Below are 12621 nucleotides of genomic sequence, written 5' to 3'. Positions count from 1 at the left end.
TTTGACTGAGTTCTGAATCAGACATATTTTTACTTTGGTGATACAAAAGGGAACTCTAGAAAAGTCACTTGTTTATAGCCAGTTGTTTTCTTTCTATAACTGTTAATTGCAATATTTGCATGTATATTCTCATGGATTACACATATTTATATATAAATTTAAAGCAAAATAAATGAAAAGGTCTTTCTTTACAAATCTGTATGTCCACAAGCACACAGTAGTCTTTGTAAATAAATACGGCAGAAAATCAAAACAAGGTACAATACACAAAATATCTAGCAGTTACTGGTGAACAGCAGGCAAATGATTGATCAAAGTTTTTCAAGATTGTCCAGACTGATATACAACATAAATGTAAAGTGTCTGTTTTATTATTTTATATAATATTCAGTGATGTTACGAATACTTCCAATCTGAATCTTTGATATGTCAGTGATGCAAATTTATATATTCTCTACATAACAGTAACCTCTCTTTCATGTCCTGAATGAAACAGAGCACTACATGTTTCCATGTTAAAGGTATCATGAAAGGGCCCCTTTTTGGTTATCTAATACCACATGGTCAGTCCTTAGATCATATACATACAGGTAACATTATATGGACTGAGCAGGTTATATATTTAGGTGTATGTGTGTGTCAAGTAAAGGAAAAGAGGATATGCTGGGCAGTGGTGGTGTAAGCCTTTAGTTCCAGTGCTCAGGAGGCAGAGGCAGGCAGATCTCTTTAGTTCAAGGCCAGCCTGGTCTACAAGAGCTAATTCCAGGACAGGCTCCGAAGCCACAGAGAAACTCTTTCTCAAAAAACCAAGAAGTTATATATTTAAAAATCTATTCCTTCAATTTTTTTTCTAATATCTCAGTATATGAAAATTCCATTCTTATAGCATCTCATAACAAATGACTTGGCTTGGTCACTCTTAACTCTTCTCTTTCCTACATATTAATACAACCCACAGTAAGTTATTAGCAATATACTTAAATCATTTATCATTCTATTTTTCATTATCCCCAACCACTGCTACCACCTATACTAGTATAAAGCCATTCGTGTGAAATTTGAGTCAGGATCCTATCTTCTCTCTGTAGGTGATCCATTCCTTTCCGTAGGTGATGGGGTGATCTTATAAGCATTATATACTTCTCAGTTGCTTAAATCCTCTCATTCTGTCAACACTCAGGAATCCTGATTCTGGCATACAAGGCTTTACTTAATCTGGTTTGTCTTCCATCTTCTATTACCACAACCACAGCTACTAGTTTTGCTATGGATGTTTTTTCTTTTTCTTTTCTTTTTGTTTTTTTGAGACAGGATTTTTCTGTGTATAGCCTTGGCTGTCATGAAAATAGCTGTCTAGGCCAGGCTGGCCTCAAACTCAGAGATCTACCTGCCTCTGCCTCTTGAGTGCTGGGATTAAAGGCATGTGCCACCACCACCCAGCTCTACTGTTTCTTTACTATACTGTGTTCTAGTCATATTAACATCCTTGCTATTCCTTCAACATTCTAAATTTATGCTCACCTCACTAACCTACTTAAAATGTCCCCACTGTTTAGAACAGTCTCTTTCGATGGTCATTTACATATTGCCTTATCCCCTTAGGAGAGGACCACTTTGACCAACTCATGTAAAAAAGAGAACCCACCACTTCACCAAAGATCTAGAAGTCTCAATCTACCTGTATTTTCTTCTCACTGTATTTACTACCAACTTCTATACATATAAACTTCATATGCAGACCTTTCTCCATTATAATGCAAATTCCAGAGGGCAATCATTAACTTTTCTTACTTCAGCATTCCCAATATTTATATGCTATAAATTATTTGTTAAATAAATAAGAAGTCAGGCAGCAAGAGAAAGGAAGAATACACATAAGAACTGAGCACAATTCAGTGAGTTTAAAATTTCTACTATTCCATTCAGAGAACATTTTCCTAGAGGCCTGTGTTAGAGATTTTAATCTAATATTCAAATTAACTAAACTTAGAATATGAATGTCTTCCTTGTGTGTGTTGCAATGAACTTAGGTTGATAAGGAAATAACATGATGATAACAGATGAATAACATGATAACAGAAATAACATGATATTCAATCAAATAAACAGTGATTTGTTCCAAAGGTTAAAGAAAAGGAAACACAAAAAGTTCCCTGTATTGAAATTTTTGACAAGCATATTATAATGTTTGATGGATTTGAAGGATTTTCAAGGGCAATATTAACTATCTCTAATTTCTGCCTTTCTGCCTATCATTGGGAATTTTGAGTAAATGGTAAGTTTAGGCTCTGAATCAATTTTAACCATCATTTTTTGGAGAATGTGATATTGGTCAAATTATTCTCTATAAAGCTTTTTTTCCCTTTCTATAAAATGGAAATAATCACATACCAACTTCATAGGATATCTTTTAAAATAATGGATATAAAAGCATTCCTGTTTATCATAAGGCAAGTGATTAGTAGTTGCTAATAACTTTTACAATTAAGAAGTTAATAAAATATTTAGCATATCTAAAAATTTAATATTGCTTAAAGATTATGTAAATAGTACTATTTCTAAAATTATATTCTTTTTAGGAAAATGTTGTGATGAAAATCTTCTAAGATAATAAACTACAAATTCAGTAATTACTACTGTGTTAAAAATGTAACTTCCATTACAAGAATAAGACTGCTCAGCTATGGCTTTTTGGTCTTTTATGAGTAATTATTCAAACTGAAAATACATGAGAAGTACATAAGCTTTATGAACAGATCTTTTCTCTTTCCTGATGGATGTCTATCTCTTAGGCATCTGAAACTAAAGGAATGGACTGAATGCTTGTCTTATATCAATTCTTATGAGGAAATCCTGAGTGCCAATGTAATGTCATTGGGAGACAGTATTTAGATGGAGGCAAAGCACTCATAAGTGAGATAGTGTCCTTATACAATAGAGGTCTTTTGCCACTTCTGCCATGTGAGTACACTGTGAGAACATGGGTATCTGTGAATCAGGAAACCTAATTCTGCTGGTGCCTTAATTTTGGATTTTGCATATTCTAGAACTGTGAGAAATAAATATTTATTCTTATTTGAGCCAGTTTTTGATAGTGTGTTAGGGACTAAGCGAGTACTCATAGTACCTCAGTGATCGCCATTAATACCCCCAGGTTTGCTGATTCTGTAGAATTACTTATGAGAACCAGAAGCTGCTGTACTCCGTTTTGTTATTACAGTGAAAGGATAAAGAAAAAGATTAAAGACAAAGCTACTGGAGGGTACTAGGCACTAACTTCTTTTCTTTATTATTTTAAGATTTATTTTTATTGATTTATTATGTATACAGCGTTCTGTCTGCATGTATGCCTGCATGCCACAACAGGGCATTAGATCTCACTACAGATGGTTGTGAGCCATCATATGGTTGTTGGGAAATGAATTAGGACCTCTGGAAGAACAGCTGGTGCTCTTAACCACTGATCCATCTCTCCACATGCACTAGTTTTTAAAAATTCTCTTAGAATAGAGTTGTTATGGAAGAGGAATTATGTTTAAAGTACATTGTAGACTTGCATGAAAATAACTTTATGTGACTGCAGGTTTTTAAACATAAGCAAAAAATGTAGGCTAGTCATGGTGGCACATGTCTTTAATCTCAGCATCCAGGAGACAGAAGAAGAAGGATCTCTGTGCATTCAAGGCCAGGCTAGTTTACATAGTAAATAAATTCCAGGACAGCCAGGACTATATACAGACTCTCTCTCTCTCTCTCTCTCTCTCTCTCTCTCTCTCTCTCTCTCTCTCTCTCTCTCTCTCTCTCTCACACACACACACACACACAAAATTAAATTATTAATTTTAAAAATCCAGTGATTTCTTTTATCAGAGAGTATTTGTAAGAGAATTGTTTTAGGGAAATTCTTTACTAGATTTTGTTAAGGGGTGTGGTGGAGCAGTATTTGGGAGGCAGAAGCATGTGGCTTTCTATGAATTTGAGACCAGTGTGGTCTATACAGAGTTCCAGGCCAGTCAGGGGTATACAGAGAGTTACCACTGAATGAGGGGGAGGGGAGGGAGGGAGAAAAATGGGAAAGGGTGAATGAATGAATGGAGGGATGGATGGAGGAAGGGAGGAAAGGAGGAAGAAAAGGAAGGCAGGTAGACATTGATTTGTCAGAATTTTTTAAGGGTGAAAGATTATTTTCCCAATTAACAAGAAGTTAATTTCATGATTACCTAATGAGTGGAACCAAAGTCATGTTAAGGGGTGATGTTGAGGAAGTAATAGTTTAGAAATACATGGTCAATAAATCATCAACTTGTTTTGGCCAAGATATTGTTCGTTGCTCTTTCAAGCATATAATAGAACCACAGTTTCATCAAAGTTTTGAGCCAAAGTCCAGGCTAATGATTAAAAAAAAAAAAAAAGACAATAAAACCAGAACTGCAGAGAAGGGTGCAAGCACTAATACTAGTACCTTAGAAACTATATGGTAGAACTGGCAAAAGTCATATAGGAAGCAAGTTACAACCTAAGTACAGTTCCCTGATTCAGTTCACATGCTGGTAATAAGAGTCACACTGGCCAGGTGGCAGTGGGACACACCTTTAATCCCAGTATGCCAGGGCAGAGGCAAGTGGATCTCTGTGAGTTCAAGGCAGCCTTGTCTACAGAAGTAGTTCCAGGGCAGGCAACGCTGTGAAAAAAAAAAACAAAAACAAAAACAAAAAAACTTGAAGCCCTGACTCAAAAAACAAAACAAAAACAAAAACAAAAAAGAGTTCTCAAAATGGACTAGCAAGTGTAAAGAGGAAAAAAAGAAAAATCACAAGGTTATGAGTTTTCAATTTTAGTCCTTTTAGTTCAAATCTTTTCCTTTGCTCTTCAAAATTACCTACAAGACACAATGTCTATGCATCTTGGATGCTAAAATATGCAGCTTATACATTCCCCTCATTTACTCCCCCTTTCCTCTCTTCTGTAGTTCCTATTTCTAATGATATCTTTTAGAAACTTCACTTGTTATGGACCTCAGTATTAACTAAAAGCAAGAAAAAAATGACTATTTCATAAATCAGCATAACTGTCAATTAAACATGTTGTTTGGAACAATTTTGTTTCCTTGGAATAAATTTAATTAATGTTCTAACTATATATATCTTTTCAATAAAACAATATGAAGAAATAAAGTCCAAATCTCACCTGATGTTTCATGTAATGATTCATGTAAGGGGTTGCCATTCTATTAACTTTGAGACAAAATGGACATAGTAAGTTCTTAGTGTTTTCGTGAGATGATCTAAAGTGAGTTTCTACATCAGAAAATATTGATGATCTAAACTGGCAAACCTAGAAACAGGAATAAATTTAAGTTCAACATAAAATCTTATAACTTGCATACAATTTACATCAAATTAGTAGTGATACATCATTGCTTTAGAAAAACATCCTGCACTAGGGATATTTCAAACCATAGCTAGACTTTATTCATCTTTACAGATCTATCATCCCTTACATTGACTTAAGTTCTCAAGCACTAATGTACATAAAACAGCATTTTCTTATTTAGATTTTAAACGCTAAGCCAGAGACAGTTTATTTTTATGTTGCTTTCTTAATACTGGGAGTCACTTCACACTCTGGAAAAACACTCATCAAAAAATATCTAGTTAAGTTCTCTAATATTTCATATTTCCCCCAAAACGTCTATATTCTTCCCTATGTAATAATCCTATTTTTGTCTCTCACCAGTTGGACAATTGTTTATTACAGTAGTCAGAGAACTATGACCAGGAAGGCTGAATCCAGTCCATTACACCCACATAAAATGCATGTATTCAACCAAAATTGAATTTCACGAAACACAGAAACATTTCAATTTTAGTACACTAATTTTATTTAAGTTTGAGGTTTCAGAAATCAAAGGAACAATAATATTTCATGGAATACAGACACTGAACAAACACATTGAAGTATATAATAAGTGTGTATACCTGGCAAATATATGGCATTTCACCAGGTTTATGAGTATCCTTCATATGCTGTAAAAGTATATGCTCAGTTTCAAAGGACAATTCACAGATTTTGCAAATAGCTGAAAGAGAAAAACACATAATACCATTTTCAAATGTGTGTGAAAACAAGATTCATTTTGAATGATCATAACATCAAGTAATGCAGTATCACTACTAGTAGTATTGGTATTAGGAATAGGTGGTCTTTAAAATTCCCTCATAATCAGATCATCAAATTTGGTAAAACTGTCACTTACTAGAAAAATCATGAGGAGTGTGTGTACTCTCAATATGGCATTGTAGTTGGAAGGGGTTGGGATACTGTCGGTAGCAGTGCTGGCACGTAGTATGGCTTTCCCAGGATTCACTGTTCTGTTTCTCATGTTCCAAGTGGTGTTTCATGTGGTTCATGAACCTATAAATGATAGTAAAACAGATGCAAAAATGCAGATTTATAAGATAAAAGGTTCACAAATAATTATCTGATCTAAAAATTTTAAATGTAGTTGCATGACTGCAATTCAAAATATCAACTTTATAGCCTCAAAACCTTCTAGATACGGTTAGAATGAGATTGGTCATATTAGCATTCTAGGTTCCTAGTTGATGGAATTGTTTAGGAAGGATTGGGTATGGCTTTGTTTGAAGAGGTGTGTCACTGGGGATCGGCTTTGAGGTTCAAAAGCCCTTGCTATTCTAAGTTAACTTACTGCCTCTCCTCTCTCTGCTTTGTGATGTCTCAGTATGGAAGCTATCAGCTACTGCTTCATGCCTGCCTATGCCATGATAGTCATGGATTCTATTAGCCTCTGTAATTGTTAGCCCCAAATTAAACTCACTCTGTAGACCATGCTGAACTTGAATTCACAAAGATCTGCCTGCTTCTGCCTCTCCAGTACTGGGATTAAAGGTGTGCATCACCACCACTTGATTAAATGCTTTCTTTTATAAGTTGCCTTGGTCATGGTATTTTGACATGGCAATAGAAAAACAAAGACAATAAATTTACTTGGCATCGTGTTTCTGTAGAACTACCTACTAAGAGGTTGAGGAACCCCGTATTCATTTGAGGTTGAGTTTCAACCTCATCTGGGAAACATAGCAGATTCTATCACCAAACAAAATTTGTTAATCCCAACACTTAGGAGGTGGAAACAGAGGATTATAATGTCAAGGTTATTCTGTACTACTCAACCAGTTTGAAGCCAGTCTAAGACCCTAACTAAAACAAAGGCTAATTTCATTAAGGGGCTCTTTAAACCTTTTTACCTATTTGTTTTAAAAATAATCCTGTAATAGTCCAATAGTAAATACCACCAATTTGCTATAACTATCATAACTTCAGATTTATATCTACTGTTGATAAAAATAAACTACCAAGCCTCCTTTCTATATATATGAAATATTATTTATATTAACTTTCTCTGTGTAACTTCCCTAGCTGTCCTTGAACTTGCTTTGTAGATCATGCTGGCCTCTGCCTCCCAAGTGCTGGGATTAAAGGCATACACCACTATGCCCTGCTCTATATTTCAAAATAAAATACTTTGTGCATTTTAAAGACAATTCAATTAACACCTTGAAAATGCACAAAATAAATAATGTTGCAGGGCAGTGATGGCGCACGCCTTTAGTCTCAGCACTCAGGTGGCAGAGGCAGGTGGATCTCTGTGAGTTTGAGGCCAGCCTAGACTACAAAGCTACACAGAGAAACCCTGTCTTGAAAAAACCACACACACATATATATGCTATTATTTATATATGCTATTATTTATATTCCTTTAGAGAAACCTAATACAGATTGGAATGTGATGGTTTGAATGAGAATGGCCTTGATAGGCTCATATGTTTGAATACTTTTTCTCCAGTTGGTAGAACTGTTGGGAAAGTATTAGAAGAGATGTGTCAGTGGAGGCATGCTTTGAGATCAAAATTCTCTGGTCATTCCCAGTGTTTTAATCTCTCTCTGCCTCCTACTTGTGGATAAAGATGTGAGCTCTCTGTTCTTCCTACCATGCCTGTTTTCACCATCATGGTCTCGATCCTTTGAAACAATAAACTCACATTAAACACCTTCTTGTATAAGTTGCCTTGGTCATAGTGTTTTATCACAGAAATAGGAAAGTAACTCAGTCAAGTGAAAAAATATGGCGTTTCCCCTAAGTTACAGTAAATACTCTTGTCTTTTCTTAAGCTACCTTCAAAATATGAAGTACAAGAAAAATAAAAACTTTCTGTTGTGGAATATTATTTTAACTAGGCAAAGATGCATTGTATTAGTTTGTGCTGCAGAATATTACTTTATCTGTGTAAAGGAGTGTTACTTTTGTTTCTGCTGCATTTGTTTAATTATGAAAAGATGTGTTGCTGTTTCACCTTGCCTGCCTAAGGCACCTGATTGATCTAATAAAAAGCCGAATGGCTCATAGCTAGGCAAGAGAGAGATAGGCATGGCTGCCGGGCATAAAGACTAAATAGGAGAATGAGGGAGGAAGAAAAAGAAGAGAATACGGGAGAATGAGAGGGACACACCTGGGATCAGCCAGCCAGCTGCCAGCCAGACACAAGAAGCAGTGAAAATGAGATATACAGACGGAAAGGAAAAGTAAAAAGCCTCAAGGCAAAAGGTAGATAAAGAGAAACAGGTTAGTTTAAGTTAAAAGAGCTAGCCAGAAGAGCCTCAGCTAGGGTAGCATTCAAAACTAAGTCTCTGGGTCATGATTTGGGAGCTGGTTGGTGACCCTAAAGAAAACGCTTGGTACAATTTTCAGCATAACAAATAGCCTTTCTTAGTAGAAGAATTACAGTGGTTTACCTATGGTAGCAAAGAAAAACAAAATGTATTTATATTAAAACATCAAGATGGAAAGGATCATTTCTTAATATTCAAACAAGTAAAATATATTTACATACCTAATATTATTTTTAAGAATTTTCGAGCAACTGAAGCATTTAAAAGTTGTGTGAGTCTTCACTTCTTCTTCAATAGCTCCTTCATGTCTTCCATAATAAAAATTACTAACTAGCATGATCAATTTTTCTTTATCTGAGCCAATGCTAGTTTTGGTTTCAGTCCTTGAATGTTCTGACTTAATAGTCTCCAGAAAATTATTTATCATGTCTGGGCAGCAACGCTGAAAGAGGAGAAATAGCATGTTTTATTTGTACCTCATAAAAATCAGCTGTCAAAAACAAGTTGTATGTATATTTACAATAGTTTCAGATCATATAAAGCAATGCTCAGTAATATGTATAGATAGATTATCAACTGCCAGGTGGTAGTAGCACACACCTTTCGCCCCAGTACTTGGGAGGCAGAGGCAGAGGCAGAGGCAGGTGAATCTCTGTGAGTTTGAGACCAGCATGATCTACAAGAGTTAGATGAGGCTCTGTGGTGCAATCGATAGTGTATTGGACTTCAAATGACTAAGTGTTAGTTCTAGGACAGGCTCCAAAGCTACAAAGGTAAACCCTGTCTCGGGAGAAAAAAAAAAAAAAAGGATATCCACCAAAACAATGGCTTCCCTCCTTATAAACTGCAAAAATTCCAATAAACACTATTATTTTATTGAAAGAAATAACTTCCAAAATAAATGGATAACCTTTAAACTTTAAATTACCTTGTAAATTTTCTTTTTAGATTAATTTGCTTTTTGAACAAAAACAATACATTTTATCAAGATATAACTTAAAAGTCACATATACTATCATGTATGAAGCTTAATTACCTAATGACATAGTAATATTTTAGTAAAGCATAGTTGGCACTGGACTTCTGAGCACAGTTGATGTCATTCTCCTAAGATAAGGCACTAGATAAGTGTGCCTCACAGAGAAAGTTACCCCTCAAATCTCAATGCATTCTATCTATAACACTTAAGTATTTCATGGGGGAAGCCAGTCGGTAGTGGTGCACACCTTTAATCCCAGCACTATCTATGGGAGGCAGAGGCGGAGGCAGGTGGATCTCAGTGAGTTTGAGGTCAACCTGGTCTATCCAGCAAGTTCCAGGACAGCTAGAGCTGTTATACAGAGAAACCCTGTCTTGAAAAACAAAAACAAAAACACAAAAACAAAAAAATCATGGAGAAAGCTTACCACAAATTAAATCAAAACCTCATTTAATGGATTCTAATGTAGAATACTTTTCTCACATTAAGTCTTTACTCAATGAAAAAAATACTTGTAATCATAGATAATTTCCAGTGGTACAATTTCTCTAGGAGGATTTTTTAAGAATAATCGGAGCAGACAGGAGTGGTGGCTCCAGCAGTTAAGAGTATTGGCTCCTCTTCCAGAGGATCTGGGATTCAATTTTAGCACCCACACAGTCACAACTGTTTGTAACTATAATCCTAAGGGAGCCAATGCTTTTACTAGCCTCCAGTAGCACCAGGCATGTAAGTGATGCCCAGATGTGCATGCAAACAAAGCACCCAAAAAAATCTTTAAAAAAATTACCGAACAAAAATAAAACAGGAGGAAATATTTGCAAATCAATTAATTCTTATAATTGTTGAATATTTAAACTTTTTATTCAAAGTGTTAGAAAACAACAGTGAGAATTCTTATGATTCAGTAGCACAACAAAAACAACATTAAAAATATCCTAAACTTAAAAATTGACAAAGATGGTAGGAAACTAGAAAGTGGCGTATTCATGAAAGTAGAAAAATCCTATCAGAAGAAAATGACCATAAAATTAAATCTCAGTAAATGGTATCTATGCTGTATTTCAAATATAATGTCATAGTTCATTGGATTAGCATCTGGCCGTTTATGAAAAGTTTAAATCACTGACTGTGATGGCTAATCTTACCTGCCCATGTGACTAAATCTAGAATTAACTAAAATCCAAGCAGCTACGCACACGTGTGAGGGGTTTTTCTTGGTTGGATTATTTGAGGTGAAAATCCACCCTAAATTTAGGTCACAGCTTCTGGTAGCAGTCCACATAAAAGAACACAGAAGAAGCTTTTGGCTTTTTGTCTGCTTGCCCTCTCTCTCACTGATAAGCCTCCCGTTCCTGAGTAATTTCTTTGCTGGTGTTAGAACCCAGTTCTTTGGGATTCCAATGTGGACTGAAAACCAGTAGCTCCCTACACTTGGGACTCCAGCACCAGATTGGGGCTGCTGAGACACTCAGTGTAGTGGATTGAACAACTACTGTATCCTTGAGTTTTCCACAGGACACAAGCACTGTTGGATCATTCAGAAAACAGCTCGGAAGCCACTTTAACAATTCCTTTTTAATATATACTTATATTAAATTTATCATTATTATTAAATTAAATTTATATATGTATACATTTCACATATGAGATCTGTTCTTTAGAGAACCCTGAATACTGATATTTTCTATTAGTATTGCTATTCAACTTTTTTCTACATCTATTTCCTCTTCTGATTAGTAATCCTACTGAAACTGTTCTATTTTCCCCAATTTCCACATATTCAGTTATTTCCACTGAGTTCCACTTTTAGTTTTTCTGTGATACCCTTTATCTTTCATTCGTTCTCATTATTTAAATTTTCCAGTAAAGATTTGGAAAATAAGTAAAGGCAAAGGTACTGAAAGGACATTTCTTTTTAAAAAGACATACAAAATGAAAAATAAGAAAAAAGAGCACTCAAAATTAGTAATCTTCAAAAATACAATGAGGGGATGGCTCTATCTAAAAGAGAAAAGATAAGAGGAGAAAGCCAATTCTTTTTTGACAGTGATAGTGTAAATATAAATCAGCAAAACCCAATATGAAAAAAATGCAGAAGTTCCTATTCCTAGAAACAATATAATTATATGATCCAGTAATGTCACATTGGGTATATATTCAAAACAATCGAAGTTGGGATATCAAAGACAAGCTCAAGTTCACTGTAGAATTATTCATAGCCAAGACAGACATGAAAGTAGTCTAAGTGTAATAATATAAAAATGAAAAAGAAAATGTGATGTATAGACAGTTTGGAATATTACTTTCAGGCTTAAGAAAGATGGGAATTCTACCTATTCAAACAACATGGATAGACTTGGAAGATATTATATTAAGTGAAATATGTCAGTAAAAGGACAAATATTTCATGATTACACTTACATGAGAAATCTACAATCATCTAAATAATAGTACAGAGAATAGAATCCTGTGCCACAATCTGGGGTAGTGGCAAATGGGGTAGTATTACTCAATGGATATATAGGTTTAGTTATTCAAGATAAATAGGCCCTAAAGATTTACTGTACATCATTAATATGCATAGCTGACAACACTGAATAGGAAGTTGAAAATTTTGTTGAGAGGATAGATCTTATGTTGTTATCACAGAAAATGCAAAATAGACATGTGAAAGTTTCCTAAAGTGTTGTATCCTTATGGTTTCACTTAGGCCCACATACCTATACTACCAACTACCAACTAAATCTATTTTTCTTTTAAATTTTTTATTGATTTTACATACCAACCCCTGTTTCCCCTTCCCTCTCTGGCCTCCCACTCTCCCCAACCTCCCCCTATTACCCATCCAGTCTTTAGAGAGGGTAAGGTCTCCCATGGGGAATCTCAACTAAGCCTGGCATATCAAGTTGAGGCAGGACCAAGTCCTTCCCTCCAGCATCAAAGCTGAA

The 12621-nt window shown here is 35.1% G+C and overlaps 1 protein-coding gene across 1 annotated transcript in view; it reads right to left on the bottom strand.

Moving 5' to 3' along the window:
* The window catches only part of Znf280c (zinc finger protein 280C), a 45757-nt gene that overhangs the window by 14013 nt on the left and 19123 nt on the right, over positions 1–12621 (bottom strand). Inside the window, exons 7-10 of the mRNA XM_051178972.1 lie at positions 8913–9133; positions 6257–6414; positions 5979–6079; positions 5188–5334 (exon numbers count right to left, since the gene is read on the bottom strand). Of these exons, the coding sequence (XP_051034929.1) occupies positions 5188–5334; positions 5979–6079; positions 6257–6414; positions 8913–9133 (627 nt within the window). The remainder of the gene's footprint in view (positions 1–5187; positions 5335–5978; positions 6080–6256; positions 6415–8912; positions 9134–12621) is intronic.

The sequence above is a fragment of the Phodopus roborovskii genome, unplaced genomic scaffold (genome assembly GCF_943737965.1).
Source record: "Phodopus roborovskii unplaced genomic scaffold, PHOROB, whole genome shotgun sequence".
NCBI lineage: Eukaryota > Metazoa > Chordata > Mammalia > Rodentia > Cricetidae > Phodopus > Phodopus roborovskii.
This window is presented reverse-complemented; position numbering and strand designations above follow the sequence as displayed.